The sequence below is a fragment of the Chenopodium quinoa genome, unplaced genomic scaffold, assembly GCF_001683475.1.
Source record: "Chenopodium quinoa cultivar QQ74 unplaced genomic scaffold, ASM168347v1, whole genome shotgun sequence".
Classification (NCBI taxonomy): domain Eukaryota; kingdom Viridiplantae; phylum Streptophyta; class Magnoliopsida; order Caryophyllales; family Amaranthaceae; genus Chenopodium; species Chenopodium quinoa.
Genome location: NW_018743476.1, coordinates 14,367 through 38,731, shown reverse-complemented (window position 1 = coordinate 38,731; position 24,365 = coordinate 14,367). Strand labels below are relative to the sequence as shown.

Here is a 24,365-nt window from a genome sequence, read left to right as displayed (position 1 = left end):
CAGGCTTGCCAAACCTTTGAACTAATGACATCGCATTCAAATATCTCTTCTTCAAATCTCGAGGGCCACCTATAAACGTTGCAAGTAATATAACTCGTCTTCCAACATTTGCTATAGTATCAAGAAGTCCTTGATAAAGATCAACCCTTATTGTCTGTTGGTTCCTTTGAAAGAAATCCAAGCGTGTATTCTCTACCTTGACATACATATCAACGATATATTGTTGAAAACATCTTCCAGCTCTGAGCAACTAATTTCTCGGACGACATTGAAGCCTATATGCATAATATTCTCGCGCTGAAATATGTTTATCTCCCTTAGATGAACCTTCATTTGCACCTACAAATCAATATTTGGATAAAGAAGAAAAAAATTAGTAATAAAAGCATGTATATGACATACTTCCTCCGTTCTTTTATTATTGCACCACTTGCCTTTTTAGGAAGTTTCACAAATATTGCACCATTTCCTCTTTAGGAAAAAAATTATTTGTGTTCACACTGCAAATACCCAACATACCCTTGCTTTTTCACACTTACTTTTTAGTTTATCAATATGTTACATGGGCAATTTTGTATTTTTACCTTTCTCTCTCTTACTTTTTTCCACTACCAAAATATTTACATCTAACCCCTATCGTGCAATAATAAAAAAATGGAGGAAGTATATAAAAATCAAATATACTTTATTAATTAAAAATAAAAGATATGAACTCATACGCCTAGCTTCTTCATCTAACAACTCTTCAGTAGTATGTATACTACATGAAGAAACTGGATCTGGTGTAACTGCTGTATTACACCCATAGACATCTTCTTTAGTCCTTGAGTCCACCCACAATCACCATATGGAAATAGCAAAAGATACTGTAAAGGATCATATCAACCATAATAGTGTTGGATAATATGAGAAGAATCATCTACACCAGTAACCAATATGTGTGGACTTTCAGACTCACTGGAAGAAGTATTCTCTGGCCAAATAACAACAACCTCATCTATAGTTCGAGCATTATAAACACACACTACTACAAAATTATCCAAAGAGATCATCTCAAAATTGCCAAAGAGACCATTTTAGGTGTGGTCTCTAGCTAAGAGGTGTCTTTGGCCAAAGAGACCACTTCATCAAAAGTGATCTCTTGTTTAAAAAACTGAGACCACCTAGCTAAAATAGATGGTCTCTTTTTTTAATTTAATAATAAATAATATAGAGGAATAGAGACCAAATGTTTTAAATAGGTGGTCTCTAGATTTAAAAACTAAGACCACCTATTTTAACATAGGTGGTCTCTCCATGGTCGTTTTTTTAAAAATAATAATAATAATAATTATATTCGCATGATCTGAATTGATTCCCTGTAATTTTGCAATTCATATTCCTGCAATTAATTTTGGCGCCAACACATATACATACACATAAATTTTCCATATAATGCGCATATATATATATATATATATATATATATATATATATATATATATACATACATATATATATATATATATATATATATATATATATATATATATGTATATATATATATATATATAAACTTTAATACAAAAACTAATTCTGTCCAACAGAGTTTAACCCAAAATTTACATTAATTCTAATATTAAAAAACAAAACTCAAAAGTAGAGCTTTTCCTATAAAAAAAAAGGTTCAAAAGTGGAGCTAGATGTACAAGTATAATGATTAACAGTAAGCTAATCTCATACTCAAGCTCATCTCATTCTTCATTTAGCTCATCCATCACGAATCTTCTTCATCTGGCTCATGATCAAGAACATATTTAATCCACAAATCTCGCATTTCATCAATGTCTTCCGAAGAATATGTACAAATCGAGTGAAAGACCTGCAACATACAACATATGCCATCAAATATGAGTATAATTTATTTATTTATTTTTGACGGAAATCAAAGAGATATTTATCCAAAAGCCGAAAATCAAACATAACAAAGCACATTGATGAACATCCTCAATCCACAACCTTAGCTCACTTTTTATTTTTAACAAGAAAAGGAAATAAATTACAACTTAGATGTTAAAACATCTAGCACATCAGAGTTTGTATCCAGAAGCTGGAGGTGAAGGAAATTGGTGATGAAGCTGAGACTAGAACTGATACTGGTACTGATGGCCCACCGGGCTTAGAAAAGGACAAGGCACAAGGTCAGCACGGAAAAGATCAGTTTTCTGAGTGTATCAACCTGATTACAGGTTATGGACACTGTGAACAGGCCATCTTGAGCATCAGTCAGGTTGGCAACATGAAAGGTAACATCAGGTGGATGTAGGGATAACATTGGCTTACAGGAAGGCCAAATGCTCACTAAGAAAATTAGTGATGTTCATTAGGTTTCACTGTGTTTCTGTTAGATATATTTCTTATAGGGGGTAGCTTCCCTTTTTCCAGCTGTCAAAAAAAAAAAGTTTGCTTACTAGCTGAAAATTGCAAACCAAGCTCAATGGCCGCAGAAGTGGCAGAAGGCAGACCATTGTTATTTTCCATCAAGCTTGCAAGGAGGCTCGGGTATGAGGAGTTGGTGCTTGAATCAGATTGCCAGGTGCTGATAAATAGGCTATCAAAGTTGAAAATTACAGTCTTGATTTCATGGAGTAGCATAATATGAATTATATGCTATTACCTTTAATTTATCACAGGTTGGTATAGATGTTAGCCCATCACACCCTTAGCTCACTTAATTTCAGGAATTGGCGTATTTAAGACATAACAAAGCAAAGAAAAGAAATGAATTTCAGAACTGAAAATCACAACTATAATGAAATTCCAAAGGGGGATCAGACCTCCAATTACAAAGTTCATTCATATCTTAATTTCAAGACTGATTCAAAAATGAAAAGCAGACTTGACAATCAGAATACAAAACCTTATAGTTATTACAGATTAGCAGATTGCATATTATACCAATTGCATAAGCTGATTATACCAATTTAAATGACATATTTGTAATCTACCTGCTTGGAAACCCATAACACTCTTTTCTGCACAATCTCTAGCATATATCGACAAACAAAGTATCCACAATACTTGGTGTATGCTGGTTGACGAGGACACTAAAATAATGCAAAAAAATAATCATTAACACGATATTAGATTTTAGGATTAAATTGCATAATATCAACTGCGGTAAAACATTAGATCACTTACTTGTGGTTGCTCCCACCTAATATATGCATTCTTTTTTATTTTCTTGATGTCCTTCCAATGGACCGAGCTGAATTGTTTGATTCCTCTACACAATTACGTGAAGATAGGAGAATCGTAATAGTTTCCAAAGACGCAGTAAGAACAAAATCAGAAGTTAATGACACAATTATTGCAATTATACTTACTCAGTGATAATCTTTTCAGGGAATGAGTTGATTTTATTTTCTGCTCCAAGTGGATCTAGCCAATACACCAACCCATTCCAGGGACTAATAACAGCTAACGTCCAATGCATACTACATATATTAAAGCGTAAATAATGAACAAGAATAACAATCAAAGTTACATAATTACATAACAAAGAAACTATACTTACTTGTCATTAAAAGGAGCAAAGAATAGCTGATTATAGTTCTTCCCCTCATTGCACTCAAAAACACGAGCTAAATAGTTAGATCGAACTTACTCGTTTGTCGTTGGTTTCAAAGGCGATAGAACATTAGAGTCACAAAACCCATACATTCCCGAGATACCTTATTTGTGATAATGTTCTTTCAAGAGCCTTATCCCATTAAAAGATGCAAATATGTAAGAGAACAGGCCAAAAAAATTCCACATTGTAATTAGAAACTAAACTAGAGGTGAACTTACTTCATGAATATATTCATTTGCGATTCTCCAACCTCCCTTTGGAAACACCAATCAATCAAGTCTTCGTAATCAAGTGAAACATTTAACCCATTTTCGTTAAGAAACATGCTCTCTGGAATAGTTATAGAGATGGTATCGCCGGTATTTTGCATCCCCATAGCTTTTTTTCTCATAACACACATCAAAATAGATGTCACCTTCTCACGATCCTTGTCGGTAATCACATACTTACGAGTTGTTGATGCATGGGAGGATTTAGATTGTGGGGATGGTGTGGTCACATCAACTTCTTTATCTGATTGCTTGTTGGCCTTTATAATATGTTTTCACATGAAAAATAAAACAAGACTATCATAAAAAAATGCAAGGAACAACACAGCAGAAAGTAAGAGGGGATAGGAACCGAAAAACTAAGTTGTTGCCCTGCACGCAGGGCTGCTGCCCCTGCAGGCCGAGGGCGGCTTGCGCCCCTGCAGGCTAGGCGCGACTGCTGCCCCTGCAGGCCAGGCGCGGCTGCTGCCCCTGCAAGCCAAGCAGGGCTACTGCCGCTGCCAGCCAGGTAAAGCCAGGGCCGTAGCTGGGGTAGGGCAGGTGGGGCAACCGCCTTGGGCCCAGCTTTGTGAAGCCCAAAATTGGTACAATCTTCCACCATTGGGAAAATTGTTGTCCACCCTTGACAAACAAAAAAATGAAAATGGGAAAAGAAAACATTTTACATCAAATCAAACAGGGCCTAAGTGAAAGTCTCATGAATATTCATCAGCAAAATACAGTGTAGTTATTACAACTTTCATGACAAACCAACAACAAATCGAAACATAGATTAGGGAAAGCTATGAATGAAGCTGGAGACTGTAAACCCCTATCGGATTCTCGGTCCTCGATTAAACGGTCAAAAGGCATACAGGAACACATATAGGTATACTAGATTATTACAGCAGCCATACTCTTGTTCCAACCAAGGTTCAAATCTTAGCTTTTCTTCAGGAAGAACAAGCAACCAGTTTCAGACATTTTATCATTGTTTCCATATTCAAGAACTTTATATGTTAGTAAGCTTTGCATTGATTCATCTACAAATTTGGCTTGAATTAATTAAGAATAACTCCACTAAAATTCAACGAATAACAAATTGTATGAACAATTACACTATAACATTAAAAATTTAAAATCATCGTAACAAGTTCAATTGAAATTGAACTTCTTATTTTTCTCAAATTGCACCAAAATTACAAAACTTATATAATCAAATTCCATAAATTCATGAACAACATCCAGAATGTCAGTGACCGCCCTGCTTGGCTGCAGCGGCAGCAACCCTGCCTGGCCTACTCAATAAATAAATTTAAAAAAAAAACTAATTTAAAACTACTAATTTACTACTTGTATAACAATCTGAATTTAGTAATTTTAGGTTTATTCTGTACAATCTAAACTTTAATTAAGATTCTAAAAAAGTAACAACAAAAGCATTTAATTAAGATAAATGTGATGATGCACTTATTTAGCAGTTAATTAGATAAAGTAACGGTTTATTTTACGTGTAGTAGTTTTTTGAGCTTATCATACTCATGGAGTGATGAGTATTGAGTAGTTCGAGTAGTAAATTAGTAGTTTTAAATTAGTTTTTTTTTTTAAAATTTATTTATTGAGTAGGCCAGGCAGGGTTGCTGCCGCTGCAGCCAAGCAGGGCGGTCACTGACATAACTTTAAACAAAAAAAATGAAGCATAAAGACAGTAGAGCACAGTAGCACACAAACAGCTTAAAATCAAGGAAGAATACTACCTTTTTGGGGAAAATCAAATGATTAGGCCAAGCTGTATAAGATCTCTTAGCATGACATACAAAAAGCAATTCATTGTTTGGGCATGGCAGAGGAGCAGTTGGCACAATATCTTCTGTTATGGTGACTCGACGATGACCAGAGGGCAACGATATGGTATGATTACCAAGAACTTATGTGCTGCTTTCTATGAAGACTTGTCTGTTAGCAACAACTTGTAGTTGTTTGTCGCTTCCCTCAATTGCCAAGCAATAGTCACTCCATCCCTAAAAATGAGAACACAAGTTGTCACAAAAGAGTAGTAAAGTCCAAGTCAGCATTCATAACTCAATAGGAGAGTCAAAACATTCAGAATTCAGAACTATCCAAAATTTAGCATGAGAGTTTCTCTAAAAGTTGCAAAAAAAAAAAGGTACTCAAAAAAAAGAAAAAAGAAATAACCTCATAAATCTAACATAAAGCCAAGATCATATAATCATATGTGCAAATATATAACTTTTGATCTTCAGGTCAGTTTTGAAATCATCGGTTTTAACATTTTGTTCAGATCTTCAGTTCTGAACTTCAATTTCTGATAATTATGCTAGATTTCAGATTTTGTTTAAGAAGGACAGATGTGCAAAGTATGGCTAACCTCGGGAAATGTATGGTTGCTGATGGTATCCACAACTTGACTTAGCAGTGCGGGGGTTGTGGTATGTACAAATTGATCGATAAGGTTCACCTCAGGCCATTGGACACGATATGGCTATATCTCAAGAATTTGAAGATGAGGCTGATGCACAATAGTGCTGTTTGTATGATGAGCTTCTGCATTTAACTTAATTTCATGTGCATAGTAGGCCTCTTCATGAGATTTATCCCCTGGTGAATCGTATCTGAATTGTGGCCCTTCACCGTCAAGGTGTTCCATACCTCCAATTAAGAGTTGTGTCAACGGGATCTCATAACCAATAGTGTTGTCTATCTGAGCATCATTGAACCCAATATCTCCCGACCCTTAGCTGGTAGAACCATTGGAGTTAGGGGTGTTCAAAAAAAAACCGTCCCGATTACTCGATGACCCCGAGAAAAACCCGACGGGTAATTTGTCAATTTTTAGCATTTTTCGGGTCGGGTACCCGACCGAAAAAATTGCCTGGTCGCGGGCCGGGTCATGGGGCACACTTTGGTTAACTCGGGTACCCGACTACCCGTATGTATCAACAGCAATATTAAAAGAAAAAAAGCCACCTAGGGTTTTAATTTCAAGAAAACACAACTAGCCGCCTAGCCTCTCCTCTCCTCTCTCCTCTTCTTCTCAGTTTCTCACTCTAAAACACTTTTCCATCTTTTATTCTTCAATGTTCTTCTCCTACCTTGCTTATAAAGTTATAATACAATATTTATTCCTCTTGACTTTGTAGATCTCGTAATTGATTATTTATTTGCATTTTGGGTCTTATTCGAATTATAGGGGGAGTGGGTGGTTCGATTTTGTGAGGGCATCTTCACTTTCTGGGTTGTAATCGAGGAAAGGTGGTGGACTGGTGGTGGTTGATTGTGGGTCTTCAATTTCGTGGCAAGAATCGCGTGGTGCCTTTTGATGGTGAATAATGATTTTGATGATGGATGGTATTGATGATGATGTAAGTGACGGTGGGAGGAAGACAACTACTAATGAAACTGAGTTTTTTTTTTTCTTTTTTTTTTTTATATTAAATCTTTAATAAAGATTTATTTTTAGTTGTACACTTATTATACTTCTAATTGTGTGTAGTTTTAGCTGTACTTATTCTAATTTTCTGAAGGTTGGGTAGAAGATTCTTGATTGTTTATCATTTTTCATATTTTGGGCAAATTATTATCATATTGAATCCGGGTACCCTATGACCCGACCCGATAAAATCGGGTACCCGAATCCCGGATACCCGGTTTTCTCGGGTCGGGGCATGGACCGAGTTTCAAACTACCCGAAGATCCGGGTACCCGCTGTTTCGGGTACCCGAAAACCCGGGTACCCGGATTTGAACACCCCTAATTGGAGTCACCACCAAAACAAAAATTTTTACCAGAAACGCCAAGCAGGCCAGCTAAACATGTAGTGTCAGTGTCACCACCAAAAACACCTTGCCGAGCACCACCAGCCATGAATGCTCTCAATTGCTCTTGGTTCAAGCATGACATCATGAATGACACTATAAAATTCTGTTGCTTCATCATGTATGCCATCTTTGAGTTCATCGCATTCATTTTAGCATTCACTTCGCTAGGTGCAGGTGGTGTGTTAAACCCAAAGTACTCTGTGTTAGTTACTCCAGATCCAACACCCCTTACAGAACCACCCCGTTCTTGCTTGTCCAACGCTCTTGCTAAGATGTCATCTCTACCTGTAGAGAGTATTTCACCTTTTTTAACTTGTGCCTCCAATCTAATCTTGAAATTTTCACAAATAATTATATCAGTCACTAAATAATAATCTTAGTGACCCAAAAACAAGAAAAAAAAATGTAATATATCTTACTATTGCATCATGGATTTCCTTATCAGCAGGATTATCAAAAGTTAAAACTCCATTCTTCTGTGGGAATGAGCTTTGATCCAAGTCAAATGTCGAGGCACGTATGAAACATGTACTCCTTGCTTCTCCAGCTCTTTTTCCTAACATTGCAAATAAAAATAGAATATATAGCTGAAGCACAAAGGATTTCAAAAGTTATAAAAATCTCAATTAAGTTCTCTAAATCTTCGTTTATTAAAGTAACAGGAAAGAGCATGGTGAGGATTGTCACTATTAATCTAATTAATGAGGCAAAACAGAACACTTTTCTTCAAAATCATGAAATAGCAGAGAACTGAATATAGCAAAAAAAAATTTGAAGACAGAAACAAAAGGTTACAACAATAAGAACTCACTGTTTTCATAAAGTAGTTATGAAAGGATTAGCATATACTTACAATTGTTTCTTCAAAATATTGATAGCCAAGTCTGCCACCTCGATATTTTGAGGTCCTCTTCTTCGAACTTTCACGATTTCTTTCACTCAATTTCTACAATAATTATATTTGATGTCAGAGTTAAACCACACAAATTTTAAATTTAAACAAAAAAACAATATAGACAAAATAAATGCCAACGTAGTGAACTTGCACCTTGAAGTCCCTAGAAATACAAGCTTGAATGAATTTTTCCCAATCATCTTTAGATATAAAAGGATACTTCAATGGTGGAGAATTGTTGATCGTTCCATCTTTCAGGTACAACCACTTGAGCCTTAGGCCATGTTTGGTAATTGGCTTTTTAATGGCTTTCTAGTTAGCTTTTGGCTTTTGGCTTTTTTAGGTGGTCAAACAGCCAAAAAATGTGTTTGGTAATTGGCTTTTTAGTCAACGAAAAAGCTGGCTTTTAAGCCAAAATGAAAAAGCTGCTTTGAGTAGCTTTTTGTTGGCTTTTGGCTTGTTAGCCCACAAATTATCTAATAAACAGCCAACAATCAACAATTAATTTACCAAACACTTTTATAAACAGCCAGCTTAAACAGCCAATTTCAAAAGTCATTAAAAACAGCCAAACATTCCAATTGGTCAAACAAGCCAAGTGAACCAGCCAACAGCCAACCGCCAACAGCCATTTGCCAAACAAGACCTTAATCTAGTCTTGAAAGCTCTCCATCGAATGCAAGCTCGTTTCATAATCCAACCTTTACGACCCTCAAGGACATGAAACCCCCTCTGTATCCAAAATAAATTCAACCGTTCATCATATGTAAAAGTATCTATAATTCAGTTTCTCTTCCTTTAAAATATAGACGTTGATTTCATACCAAGATATTCTCATACAAATCATCAACGAGTGCTTTAGGTAGGTCTGACCACTTTCTGTAGGTGATACTCACTTTTTCACGGACAACTACACCAATGTAGGTGGAGAAATGACCTCTATGAACACCGATAGGGATTCTCCTGGTTGAATTCCATTGTAAAGGGATTTTTGTGCCAATCTGAATAGCTCTCCCAACCATTCGGAGCACGGTACGACCTCTTTCTTCCTCGCATTCAGAATTGTCCGTTGCGTGCACTTGCAATTTCTTTCGAGCCATCTACAAAAGGTCAACATTTAGAGTCACATGAGTAGTTGAACTCAAAAAAAAAAAAAACATCTGCTAAAAACTAAACAAAATGGAGAAGTTTAGTTTAGTAACGAGGAAATGAAAATGATTTACACAAGCACAATTTATAACACACCTACAAAGTTTTGCCATCACGCTTTCGCTTAGATCCCTTTTTTTCTTTTTCAACCCACACGCCTTCATTGTGGTCATCTCTCACATATATTAAAACATCATCGGCTACATAATCCTCAATATATCCTTGTACCTTACGCATAACATAACCATTGTCTAACACACTATCATCGCCATAATCATCATCAATATGTCAAGGATTCGGTGTTATAACTGCTGACATTTTCTTGTTTAACGGGTCAGTCATATAAAACACTTATTTTTCTTGACTTGCTAAGATGAAAGGATCTTATTTATGCCCAAATTTGTTGAGATCAACCAATGTAAGCCCAAAATTACTATGTTCGACCCCATTGTTATTATCAATCCATTGGCATTTAAAAAGAGGTACTGAAAAAGTAGAGTAATGTAACTCACAAATCTCTTTAATAACCCCATAGTACCTCATCAAACCACTCACATGATTTTTGTCTTTAGCACTGGAAAAACGCAAGGCTTCGGCCTCTAAAGTAACACCACTATTCTGCATAATACTCTGTTGATCTTGGAACCTTGTGTAAAATGTGCAACCCTTTATAACATATCCAGAATAGTAAGTAGCGTTGAAATTAGGCCCAAATGCTAAACTCTTCAATCGATTAGAAATTACAGTAGAAGAATCCATTAGCTCTATCATTACTTGAACTTTGAACCAACTAATGAATGATCTTCTATGTTCGGCAGCTAATGATTTCTCATTTGCCTTTCTGTTGCACTTCCTCAAGTAACTCATGTGTTGCTCCACATATGGCATGACTTCATCCTTATTATGAAGAATGTATGAATGTGCCTTATGCCAATCATCACTAGATAAGTCACGCTGTTTTCGACCTATGGTCCCCTCACCATCCATTCTTCCACTGTGATGAGATATAGGAAGCCCAATTCGCTTTAAATTAAAAAAAAAAAGTCACCAGTATAAGAAAGAACTTCTTCATAAAACAGTCGTTCAGCTATACAACCTTCTGGATGAAAAACATTCGTCACATATCCCTTGTAGGTTTTCATTTGTCTCTCAAAACACCACTGATTTCTCAAGTGAACCGGACCACAAAATCTGATCTCTTAAACTAAGTGGACCGGTAAATGAACCATAATATCAAAAAATGAAGGACGGGAGTACATCTCTAATTGACATAAAACTGAAACAATTTCATTCTCCAAAGTAGTCAGCTCTTTAGGATCAATGACTTTGCTATAAATCGTATGAAAAAATCCACATAGGTTGATAATAGCAAAACGAACATCTTTAGGCAAAATTGAGCGAATCGCCACAGGTAATAACTGTTGCATCAAAACATGGCAATCATGAGACTTTAGGCCTACAAGTTTCAAGGTTTCCATATTCACAAGGCTACGAATATTAGAAGAATAACCCTCAAGCACTTTCACTCCTGCCAAGCTTTCACAAAATTCGATTTTCTCTTTTCTTGACAAAGTGTAAGCAGGAGGAGGCAAGTACATTCGACCTATATCATTATCATTTGCATGGAGTTCACCTCTAATCCCCATATCCTTTAAGTCATCCCTGGCTTTTTTGCCATCTTTAGTCTTACCGTTGATATTCAATAAGGTACCAATCAAACTATCACACACATTCTTCTCATTATGCATAACATCAAGTGAATGTCTCACTAAAAGATGTTTCCAATAAGGAAGCCGCCAAAGATATGAACACTTTTTTTAACCCCTTCATAGAAAGGGTCGATTTATGTTTCTTGCCAAATGTGATTTCAATATTTTTCACCTTATCGAACACCTTTTCACCTAAGATGACTTTTGGTTGCCCTTTAAACTCTTGCTTCCCATAGAATACATTCTTTCTCCTGCGATATGGATGATTAGGCGGCAAAAATTGACAATGAACCGAATAATCATGCTTTCTAGATGCTTTTAACCAAGTTCCCTTGTAATCCTCCGTACCGATGGGACGGGTTATTTCCCCCTTTACAGTGTACCCCGAAAGGTTACCATAAGCCGGAAAATCTTGAATAGTGCAAAATAGCATTGCTTTCAAATTAAACTTCTCATTGCGATGTGCGTTAAACACTTCAACACCTTCTTCCCAAAGCATAATCAAATCATCAATAAGTGGTGTCAAATACACATCGATGTCATTTCCTGGTTGCTTTGAACCTTGAAATAACAACGACAAGAACATAAACCTTCTCTTCATGCACAATGAAGGAGGTAAGTTATAGGTGACCAACATAACTGGCCATGTGCTATATGTGCTACTCAAGGAACTAAATGGATTAAACTTATCTGTAGACAATGCAAGGCGTAAATTATGCTTTTCATTGGCAAACTTAGGGAATTTTCCATCAATAAACCTCCACTGCGGAGAGTCGGCTAGATGTCTAAGCATTCCATCATCTACTCGACTATCAAAATGCCATGTCAACTTCTTTGCATCTTCTGCTTTTGAAAACCATCGTTTGAAACTTGGTACTATAGGAAAATACCATAATACCTTGGCTGGTACTGCTCCTTCCCTTTTCTTGTACCGTAAAGCTTTACAAATTGGACAACTCTCTAATGATTCGTGGTGAGTCCGACTCACTGCGGAAACAAACCCAAAAACAAGACCGCACTCGCAATAAATAAAACCATAAACATAATTAAATTAATCACAAGGTTAAGATAAGCTAATTACCTTTGACGCGTGCTTCGCTCCAAAATGAGCTCTTACTTGAAAGCTTCAAGTCCCGCTCACACGGAGACCTCCAACGAAGTCCACCCGCACCAACAAAATCGACTAGGTCCAATGTCTTGGGGTTAGCAAGACCCGACCAATAAAACCCAAGTAATTATATTGAGTTCAAAGGTTTTCACTAATTGTGATGCCTTTTTCAACTCTTACTCAAGCATCATTCCCAATGCCCATACTTGGGTATTTATAGGAAATGATGGGAGTATCATTTACTCTCCCATCAATGTGGGATAGTATGATTTTTCCATTTTATTTTAAAGCTAAAATAAAATTAATAATCAAGCTAGTAATAAATCAACAAGTGGCAAGCTCATGTGAGTGGTTAGGTGAGGACCACTTGGAGAAGGGGGGGACCAAACTTGCTCCCCACTCCCTCTCCCATAACCGGCCACCACACTCCACGCACACTCAAGGACCACTAGCCACATGACACCCACCCTTGGGCACCAAGGCAGCCAAGGTGGGCTGCCATGTGCTGCTGTCCGTGGCAGCCACGCCCAGCAAGCCCAGCACTCGCATGCGGGCTGCCAAGCGCTGCTGGCCAGCAAGCCCAGCATGCTTGTGCGGGCTGCTGCTGGCCTTGTGCCTTGGCCAGCGCTGCTAGGCAGCAAGCAATGGCCTAGCCATGCTGCTTCTAGCTGTGGCGAGCTGGCGCGCCTAGCGTGCTAGCTGTTACAGCTTGTTGCGGCATGGCTTGCTAGCCATTGCGCGCACAAGGCTGCGCCTAGCATGCTAGCACGCACTAGGCAGCGCCTAGCCTTGCGATGCTAGCATGGGTGCGCTAGCACGCACCAGCCAGCCTAGGCTCGGCTTGGTGCGCATGCTAGCCACCATGCTAGGCCATACGCCCTTAGCACTCGGTTTGCTTGGGCATTCCGATGCTAGGGGTATTTTGGTCTTTTGTTGATTTATTAGTATTTCTCGTCTCGTCTTTCACTATTTTTTGACTCGACTTCCGACGCTTGGTTTCGACGCTCTAAGCTCGAATTTCCGACGTTTAAATAAATATTACTCGGTCGACTCATTAATTCCTTCCGAATTAATTCGTCGGTTTGGTTTTTTGAATGCTTGGGTGTGACCCGAAGGGTTCAGTCAAGATTAAGCTGTAATTTTAATTATTCATTAATATTACTGATTGAAAGCGGCCTCCACCCAGGCATTCCGATCACTTGACCTCACTGAATATATTAGCATTCTAATAATTCCGAACCCACTAACGGAATAATACACTTGTTCGAAGGACACCATTCCTTTCAATCTCCCACTTGTCCTTCTAGACAAGTGCGCATTTTGTGTACAACCTTTTTCCTACGTCGCTTAATGTCTCTTCATGAACTATAAGGTAAGATTTGTTTTGTCATCCTTATTACGTCCAGAAGTGTTTCCTGATTCCGAGTCCGACTGTCAATAAACAGATGATTTCTAAAATCCATCCGAGCACGGCCATGCATTTTACAGTCTCGCTCTACGAGAGGCCTTGTATACAACAAAGGCATCTTCCCTATTTTAGTAGGGGGACATTCCCAGTCTTGTAATGTAGCTACTCTTACTGAGAGGACCTAGTCGCCCGAGTGTTGCCGTTATAATCCCCAATTACGGCAGACGTTTGACAACATCAAAGCGAACTAGTACTCAAACAAGAGAACTTACAATACTCATGGTCGAGGAAATAGGTTCCGATAGCCATAATGAGAAGTATACTTATGACAAATTTTTAATTTCTTAAAGTATTCTCATAGGTCGATCCAGTATGGTTCTAAACCAATACCTGTGCAAATGATTTATGACAATCATGTCCTTATAGTACATGAAACGGTGCTATAAATCAGACTACACACTAATCTCAATTGGTCATTAATCGTCCATTGTTTAAATGACCTTGATTAGGGATAATTTTCGATTATAATATTCAATGTTCACTTAATAGGTGTTTTTTTACCAAGACTGGTCTTGATACCCTATTTTGAATATTCTCAGAATCGAATGGACTCATTATTTAATCCTAAACCACAATTAAATAGCATAACGGAGTAATAAAATATTGCATGAAATTTTATATTACTCCAAAACTTGAATGGTTTTCCTTAGCGTCTTACATTAATTTTTCTCAAAATTAACTAAAACACTAAACAAGGAAATCAAAGCCAGTCTCCTACATGCTTGATTCCCATTGCCTCTACATGCTTGTTGTGCTTCACATGAGGCAAAGGTTTAGTAAGTGGATCGGCTACATTGTCATCCGTTCCAACTTTGCAAATTCTAATTTCACCCTCTGATTTCCATTCTCGAATCATGTGAAATCGCCGCTTGACATGTTTGACCTTCTGATGTTCCCTAGGCTCTCTGGCCTGAGCAATAGCTCCATTGTTGTCACAATAGAGGGCTATTGGACCCTTTATAGAGGGTACAACATCAATTTCACCAACGAACTTACGAATCCAAACAGCCTCCTTAGCTGCTTCAGCAGCTGCTAAGTATTCGGCTTCAGTTGTAGAATCTGCAGTTGTACTCTGCTTTGTGCTCTTCCAACTAAACGCCCCTCCATTTAGACAGAACACATATCCAGATTGCGATTTGAAATCGTCTCTGTTTGTCTGGAAGCTTGCGTCGGTATAACCTTCCACAACTAAATCCTCTACACCACCATACACCAGGAATTTATCCTTGTTCCTTTTCAAGTACTTTAGGATATTTTTGGCCGCAGTCCAATGCGCCTCTCCTGGGTTTGATTGGTAACGACTCGTAGCACTCAAGGCATACGATACATCTGGCCTAGAACATATCATGGCATACATGATCGATCCAATAAGCGAAGCATATGGAATCTGATTCATTCTTACCCGCTCATCAGGTGTCTGTGGACACTGCTTCTTGCTTAGGGTTATGCCATGTGACATTGGCAGGTGACCTCTCTTGGCCTCCTCCATGCCAAATCGAGCAAGTACCTTATCAATATAAGTACTCTGACTCAATCCAATCATCCTTTTCGATCTATCCCTATAGATCTTGATGCCTAGTATGTATTGAGCCTCTCCCAAGTCTTTCATTGAGAAGCACTTTCCAAGCCAGGCCTTTACAGACTCTAACAACGGAATGTTGTTTCCAATGAGCAATATGTCATCGACATATAAGACTAGGAAGGCGATGTCACTCTCACTGACCTTCTTGTAAACACAAGATTCATCTGGATTCTTGATAAAACCAAACTTCCTGATGGCTTCATCGAATTGCAGATTCCAACTTCTGCTTGCTTTAATCCATAAATGAACTTCTTAAGCTTACAAACTTTCTTAGCATTGTTTTGGTCGACAAAATCTTCAGGCTGTGTCATATACACAGTTTCTTCCAAATAACCATTAAGGAAGGCGGTTTTGACGTCCATCTGCCATATTTCATAATTGTAATATGCAGCAATCGCTAGAAGGATCAGAACGGATTTAAGCATTGCGACTGGTGAAAAGGTTTCATCGTAATCAATACCATGAACTTGTCTGTAACCTTTTGCCACCAATCTAGCTTTGTAAATGAATACATTTCCATCTTCGTCGGTTTTCAACTTGAAAATCCACTTACATCCAATAGGTGTATAACCTTTGGGTAAGTCAACCAAGTCTCAAACTTAATTTTCAAACATGGAATCCATTTCAGATCTCATGGCCTCTTGCCATTTAGCAGAGTCGGTGCTTGCCATCGCTTGCTTGTAGGTTGCCGGTTCATCTCCATCCATAATCAGGATGTCCTGATTCTCGGTTAATACTAAACCAAGATATCTATCAGGTTGAGATCTCGGCCTCTGAGACCTACGTAGGGTAATGGATTGAGAATTTGCATTGTCGGTTCGACTTTGCACATTTTGATCATTTTGACCTGCGTCAACAGATGCTGTTTAAGCACTTTGACTGTCATTATGATTTTGTTGCTCATCCTCACGAACTTCGTCGAGTTCGATTTTCCTCCCACTTGTCATTTTGGAAAGGTGCTCCTTCTCCAAAAAGACACCATCGCGAGCAACAAACACTTTGTTCTCCGATTTGTTGTAGAAGTAATACCCTTTGGTTTCTTTTGGGTAGCCCACAAAGTAAACCTTGTCAGAAATCAATTTCTTGACATATGCTTTGCATCCCCATATCTTTAGAAAAGCTAACCTAGGAGGTTTCTTCGTCCATAATTCATATGGAGTCTTTTCTACAGCTTTTGATGGAGCACGGTTCAGTGTTAGTGCCGCAGTTAGAAGTGCGTGTCCCTAGAAAGAGATAGGACCCAATAAGTCACTTGCCCTTTCTCCCAACTTGGAGAATGGTTGTTTAATCATCTTTCCTAATAAACATCCCTCGCAATTCTCAAACGATTCTAAATCGAAAGAGTCAAGAACACCTTCTTGTAGAAGTTTCTTGATGCGTTTGATGTTGATGTGGCCAAGACGACAATGCCACAAGTAAGTCTGATTTGACTCTATGGTCTTAGCTCTTTTGGTATCATTATTCACATTATAAACTTGTTTGTCTAAAGAAAGCACATAAAAGCCATTTTCAGAATGTGCAATACCATATAAAACATTATCGAGATAAAACGAACATTCTTTGTCCTTTACTCGAAATTCAAAACCTTTGGCGTCCAACGCCGAAATTGAAATAATGTTTTTGGTAATGTTAGGAACATAATAAACATTATCGAGTTCCAAAACTAGCCTGGTGGGTAAAGACAAACTGAGAGTTCCTACGGATACGGCACCAATTCTGGCTCCATTGCCAACCCGGAGTTCAATCTCTCCCTTCTCTAGCCTTCTAGCGTTCCTTAGTCCCTGAGAATTGGAACAAAGGTGTGAGCCACATCCGGTATCTAATACCCATGATGTTAAGCTAGTGAAGTTAAAGTCTATAACGAATATACCTGATTCAGAAGCAACGGTTCCGTTCTTCTTATCTTCCTTGAACTTGAGGCAATCTCTCTTCCAATGTCCCTTCTTCTTACAGTAGAAACATTCGGAATCTGATTTAGAAGACGCTACCTTCTTATCCTTGGTAGCTTCAGACTTAGGCGGAAAAGTTTTCTTCTTACCTTTTCCCTTAAAGCCTTTCTTCTTCTTGCCCGAAAATTTGAACGGCTTGCCCTTTTTAATCATGAGCATATCATGCTTTCCCTCATCCTTGAGCGTTTGCTCAGCTTGCTTCAACATACCATGAAGCTCGGTGAGGGTTTTCTCCATGCTGTGCATATTATAATTCATCTTGAACTGATCATAGCCTTTGTGCAGCGAGTGGAGAATGATGTCAATTGCCATCTCGGTTGAATACCCCGCATCAAGGCTTCCCATGTTTTCAAACAATCCAATCATTTTGAGTACATGTGGGCTGACTGGCTCTCCTTTCTTGAGCTTGCTCTCAAGGATCTGCCTGTGGGTTTCAAACCTTTCAGTTCGGGCCTGCTCTTGGAACATATTCTGCAATTCAGAAATGATCTCAAAAGCCATCTCTTTTTCAAAGAAAGTCTTTTGAAGCTCAGGAGACATTGTGGCCAACATGATGCATTTGACATCTCGATTGGCACTTTGCCATCGATTTAGGGCAGCTTGAGTCACCTCCTCATTAGGAGCTTCGGGCATTTCCTCATCAAGGACATATTCCTTTTGCTCTTTCATGAGAACAATTCGCAAGTTCCTTTGCCAATCAAAAAAATTTGGCCCACTCAGCTTCTCCTTGTCGAGAATTGAGCGTAATGAGAATTGGTTGTTTGAGTTATTTGAAGACATGATTCTACAATTGAAAGAATTTGAAATGAAAAACCATTCATTATACTTAAATAAGATTGAATTCATGCATTTTAATCAAACTTATTTAAAACGTCTTATTTACACATTAAAGATTGTCCCCATTTTAGGTGAGAATAATTCGATTCCAAGATCCAAAGAAACAAAGAGTGGTTAAGCATGCTTTGGCTTGTCTTAACACTCAATCTTCTAAGGTAAGAAACGCTTTGCTAATGGCTCCAAGCCACTCTTGGTTGAATAAATCGTCGCATCCAATGCTCTCTAAACAATTTATTCACTTTGCCACGACATGTTAGGACTCCATCACTCATATCGTTGAATATAACCAAAACCACCTTGCATACCCGGTATGCCTTACGTTCTTGGAGAAGTAGTGATGCCTCGCTTTGGCGTAGCCCACCACTACCCTCGTTCGGTTGGTAAGTGTGTTTTGGAATGGCAAGTTTTACTCAATATTTTAGGGACCTAGGATTTCTATGTTGGTTGATTTAAGTGAACTTAATTCATCATCTCAACATTCGAAATCCTAAACATGCATCTAACATATAATTCATATATATATATAAACATAAATATATATCGAAAACATAAATAGAGATGCATTTGGCAACTAGCATGACCCCTTGAGATCTTCAAGTCTTCAAAAGGTCTTCATTTGCAACTTCATGGCTTTGTCTTCTAAGAACCCCGTTTTCAAGACTTGACCAAAATATTACAATTGCTAGTATCTACAATTAGGACTAATCTAAATATTAAGGTACAAAAATACTCAACGGTTCGCAGACCGTATTTAGATTTACAAAAAATACATCACGGATCACAGTCCGTATTTTCTATCCTAATCGGGCCCCACTAGTTGCCATTTCATAAAACCTGTGAGAGAATTTACATTCCATTCATCCTTTCACTATCTCTGAATGGCCCATGCATTTTACTACGATAAACAAGTAACAATGCATAAAACGCGCGAGAACTAGTAACTAATCTAGGTGGTTAATCCAATTAACACGCCTAATTAAACTAGTCAAAGTTGTTTTAACCGGTTATGGTAATAACTTAGAGACGCTCCCACTAAATTCATCATCCAACTTAACTAATCCAATTAATTAAGTCGGTGAACCCAAATATTTGCCAAAATTAATTTTGCAAATGTCGCTCAAAACCTGAGGCCTAGCCTCCAAAAATTTTAATTAAATAAACAAAATAATTAAAACGACAATTTAAGCAAAATTACGAATTCCAAAATGTCTAAGTGCCTAGCACTAAGACTTGGAGTCCAAAAAAATACCCTTATTTACATATTAAGCAACGCTAAAATTAACTTTAAAATAGCATCGCCTTAATAACCCGGGGTTATTGTGCCAATTATGGGATTGTACGTACCATACAACAAGCACGTAGTATGCCCATGCGCACCCCCGCAACACCAACCATGCATGTGGGCTGCTTGTGCTCGCATGCGCTACGCCCAGCCCAGCCAAGCGTAGCAGCGCGCACAACATTATGCTGCTGCTGCGCCATGCTGCTATTTGCTGCTGGCTGGCGCGCTATGCTGCTGGCAGCGAGCAACAGCCCACGCCCTTCCTCGCACACACACACGCACAACACCAAGCACCTTAAAACGAAGTGCCCAGCAGCCTCGGCAGCCACATATGGGTTGCGTGAGCAGCCCAGCTGGCCGAAAGCTAGCTCGGGGCTCTTAGGCCTCGTGTTGCGTGCTAATGCTTCGAAAATTATCGATTTTGTGTGTGACATTATAAATCAATTCTAAATTAATTTTAGAATCAATTTTGAGGAAAAATGAAAATTAACAAGTCCAACTTAAATAATTCATCCAAATGCAATTAACCAAATTTATTTTCAAGAACCATTCTTTAATAAAATTGGTTTGACGTGGTGTAATAAAATAAATTAGGGCAATTCTCACTATTAATTTAATCACTTTAAATTAATCTTGAGATTTTGACAAAATAAAAGGGAGTTGGAAAAATGAACATAAGTTCAATAAAGACTCCAACTTTAATACTTGTGAATCCATGAAAAAAATTATATCTTCCAATATGAAGATAAACCAATTTCAATCACAAGTTTTAAAATTTATGATTCCAATCAACTAAAAAATGATTAAATCAACAAAGTTTAACCAAAATTCATGGAATTTAGTAACTCAAAGTTTTTATCACTTATCATAAATAAAGATTGAATCTTTAGTACTTGGAAGCAACAAAGAACAACTATTTCACACTTAATACAATTAATTTGCAATTATGTGAAAAAATAAAACCAAACTTTCAAGCACCAATTACTACCAAGTAATCATGCTTAAAGTGGTCTAAAATTGCATATAAATAAAGGAAAGAACCAAATTCATAACCACCATAAATATGCAATCAATTTTCAAGGTTAGAAAGACTTAAAATTTTTCGTCAAAAAGAAAAATCCCTCGAAAAATGCATTTCTGGTCGTTTTTTTGGCTAAAAACAGAGTCCTAAAAATGCATTTCTGGTCCACCCAAAATTCTCTATTTTTGGGTCGAAATCTGGGTTCGGGAGCTGAAGACAGCTCTATTACGAGGTAAAAATTGGAAAAACGAGTTACTAATCTAATTAGCAACTTAAAACAAGAAAAATTAAGCCATAAAAACACCTTGAAAATATTATGATTTTGAAAATAAACGAGCGAGGCTCTGATACCGTTGTTAGGGTTTGGTGAGTCCGACTCACCGCGGAAACAAACCCAAAAACAAGACCGCACTCGCAATAAATAAAACCATAAACATAATTAAATTAATCACAAGGTTAAGATAAGCTAATTACCTTTGACGCGTGCTTTGCTCCAAAATGAGCTCTTACTTGAAAGCTTCAAGTCCTGCTCACACGGAGACCTCCAACGAAGTCCACCCGCACCAAAAAAAACCGACTAGGTCCAATGTCTTGAGGTTAGCAAGACCCGACCAATAAAACCCGAGTAATTATATTGAGTTCAAAGGTTTTCACTAATTGTGATACCTTTTTCAACTCTTACTCAAGCATCATTCCCAATGCCCATACTTGGGTATTTATAGGAAATGACGGGAGTATCATTTACTCTCCCATCAATGTGGGATAGTATGATTTTTTCATTTTATTTTAAAGCTAAAATAAAATCAATAATCAAGCTAGTAATAAATCAACAAGTGGCAAGCTCATGTGAGTGGTTAGGTGAGGACCACTTGGAGAAGGGGGGGACCAAACTTGCTCCCCACTCCCTCTCCCATAACCGGCCACCTCACTCCACACATACTCAAGGACCACTAGCCACATGGCACCCACCTTGGGCACCAAGGCAGCCAAGGTGGGCTGCCATGTGCTGATGTCCGTGGCAGCCACGCCCAGCAAGCCTAGCAGGCCCAGCACTCGCATGCGAGCTGCCAGGCGCTGCTGGCAGCAAGCGCAGCATGTATGTGCGGGCTGCTGCTGGCCTTGTGCCTTGGCCAGCGCTGCTAGGCAGCAAGCAATGGCCTAGCCATGCTGCTGCTAGCTGTGGCGAGCTGGCGCGCCTAGCGTGCTAGCTGCTGCAGCTTGTTGCGGCATGGCTTGCTAGCCATTGCGCGCACAAGGCTGCGCCTAGCATGCTAGCACGCACTAGGCAGCGCCTAGCCTTGGATGCTAGCATGGGTGCGCTAGCACGCACCAGCCAGCCTAGGCTCGGCTTGGTGCGCATGCTAGCCACCATGCTAGGCCATACGCCCTTAGCACTCGGTTTGCTTGGGCATTCCGATGCTAGGGGTATTTTGGTCTTTTGTTGATTTATTACTATTTCTCGTCTCGTCTTTCACTATTTTTCGACTCGACTTCCGACGCTCGGTTTCGACGCTCTAAGCTCGAATTTCCGACGTCTAAATAAATATTACTCGGTCGACTCATTGATTCCTTCCGAATTAATTCGTCGGTTCGGTTTGTTGAATGCTTGGGTGTGACCCGAAGGGTTCAGTCAAGATTAAGCTGTAATATTAATTATTCATTAATATTACTGATCGGAAGGGCCTCCACCCAGGCATTCCGATCACTTGACCTCACTGAATATATTAGTTTTCTAATAATTCTGAACCCACTAACGGAATAGTACCCTTGTTCGAAGGACACCATTTCTTTCAATGTGCTACTCAAGGAACTAAATGGATTGAACTTATCTGTAAACAATGCAAGGCGTAAATTATGCTTTTCATTGGCAAACTTAGGGAATTTTCCATCAATAAACCTCCACTGCGGAAAGTCGGCTAGATGTCTAAGCATTCCATCATCTACTCGACTATCAAAATGCCATGTCAACTTCTTTGCATCTTCTGCTTTTGAAAACCATCGTTTGAAACTTGGTACTATAGGAAAATACCATAATACCTTGGCTGGTATTGCTCCTTCCCTTTTCTTGTACCGTGAAGCTTTACAAATTGGACAACTCTCTAATGATTCGTATTGATTTCAATACAATACACAATCATTAGGGCATACATGGATTTTCTCATAAGGTAAACCCATTGAGCTTAGTGTCTTTTTTGCCTCATATGTACCATCAGGAAGAACATTATCTTTGGGAAGCATATCTTTCACTAGCTCCAATAACATATTAAAACTAGTGTCAGTCCAACCATGACCTGCCTTCAAGTTATATAACTTGAGAATAGCGGATAATCGCGTGTACTTGGTGCAACCTTCATACAATGGCTTTTCAGAGTCGCTTAACAAGCTCTCAAGCATTGAAGGGTTGTCATCAAATTGATCTTTAACCGCATGCAACATGTCCTCCAACTGATCACCCCCATCAACATCATGAACTCCACGCACATTATCCCTAGTCTCACCACTATCACCCACATGCATGTCGCTACGTTCCCTATGCCAAATCCAATGGGTATATGTTTAATCAAATGCCCATTTATTTAAGTGATTGAGAATTTCATACGGTCTCTTATGCAAAAAATTATGACACATAAAACAAGGACAACGTAGCTTGGAGCGACCTCCACTATTTTCAAATGCAAATTTAATAAATTCCTTAACACCTTGTTGATATTCCGGGTCACCAGGCTTTGTTGTTGTTATCCAACTTTGATCTATTTCTAAGCACGAAGAACAAAACACGAAATCCCCAAAATCTTCAGTTATAACAAGTAAAATCATAAAGGGTATTTTGAAGGTGTCCTCAAGACAAATCTAACAAGAACAATATCTCAATTTTCGCGATAGTAAAAGAAGGGGGAAAATATAGACCTCTACCCCATGAAACCTATGAGAATTATCTCTATACTAATCAAGACCCATGATAGCATCACATAATTGCCAATTAATCATATATCTTTTGTAAAGAGGCTAAAAAAATGTACAAAAAATTGTTCTACAATCTTTTGACCCATATCTTATATTCTTACAAGACAAGAATGCATCTAAAGGTAAGCTATCATGTTTGCATCTAGATTGCTTGGACTTTTTATTTCACCTCACATAGTTATGTCAAATACTCAATACTCCAACATGGTTACGGATAGTTGACATCTAATTATACACCATAAGGAAATTTTTCATAAAATAGTGGGGTCTAATACGACCACGCATACCCATGCCCAACGTAGCAAACAACAAACAAGAACAACAATTCTAGTAAACAACAAGAACATCAATACGACCATGCATACCCATGCCCAACGTAGCAAACAGCAAATAAAAATAAAAGTTCAAAATTATAGTTGAAGGGCAAAATAAATTGAATGGCTTACTGTTCCAATACGAACAATGGATGCAATGGCAATAGAAGAGCAAGGTGTATCTTTCTCAATGTATAATTGAAAACGGGAAAATCAAAATCCAAAATTATTGTATAATTGAAAACGGGAAAATCAAAATCCAAAATTATTGTATAATTGTGAACAAGAGCAGAGTACTATAACAATAGAACATCATTGCAAACAATCTTTTTTTTTTTAACATACAACAAAGAACAATATATTATTGGCTAAACAGCCTTAGAGTAC

The 24,365-nt window shown here is 38.2% G+C and overlaps 2 protein-coding genes across 4 annotated transcripts; both read right to left on the bottom strand.

Moving 5' to 3' along the window:
* Positions 1-1,570: 1,570 nt before the first annotated feature.
* On the bottom strand, positions 1,571-8,846 carry LOC110739375. 3 transcript variants are annotated; one of them, XM_021919830.1, is made up of 10 exons: positions 8,749-8,846; positions 8,554-8,646; positions 8,120-8,256; positions 6,251-8,031; positions 5,619-5,882; positions 3,832-4,142; positions 3,366-3,476; positions 3,181-3,265; positions 2,988-3,086; positions 1,571-1,861 (listed from the first exon to the last, which is right to left on the bottom strand). In XM_021919830.1, exons 6-10 carry the CDS (start codon positions 4,011-4,013, stop codon positions 1,757-1,759), a joined length of 582 nt encoding a protein of 193 aa, XP_021775522.1. In that variant the 5' UTR covers positions 4,014-4,142; positions 5,619-5,882; positions 6,251-8,031; positions 8,120-8,256; positions 8,554-8,646; positions 8,749-8,846; the 3' UTR covers positions 1,571-1,756. The 3 variants fall into 3 exon arrangements, 2 of the variants coding, with proteins under 2 accessions (XP_021775522.1, XP_021775523.1); XM_021919831.1 differs by having other exon boundaries at positions 6,251-8,026; XR_002514784.1 differs by lacking the exon at positions 1,571-1,861 and adding an exon at positions 3,557-3,742 and having other exon boundaries at positions 2,990-3,086.
* Positions 8,847-11,496: 2,650 nt separating this feature from the next.
* LOC110739374 lies at positions 11,497-23,217 on the bottom strand. The gene is made up of 2 exons (XM_021919829.1): positions 22,908-23,217; positions 11,497-12,440 (listed from the first exon to the last, which is right to left on the bottom strand). Exons 1-2 carry the CDS (start codon positions 23,215-23,217, stop codon positions 11,497-11,499), a joined length of 1,254 nt encoding a protein of 417 aa, XP_021775521.1.
* Positions 23,218-24,365: the final 1,148 nt, after the last annotated feature.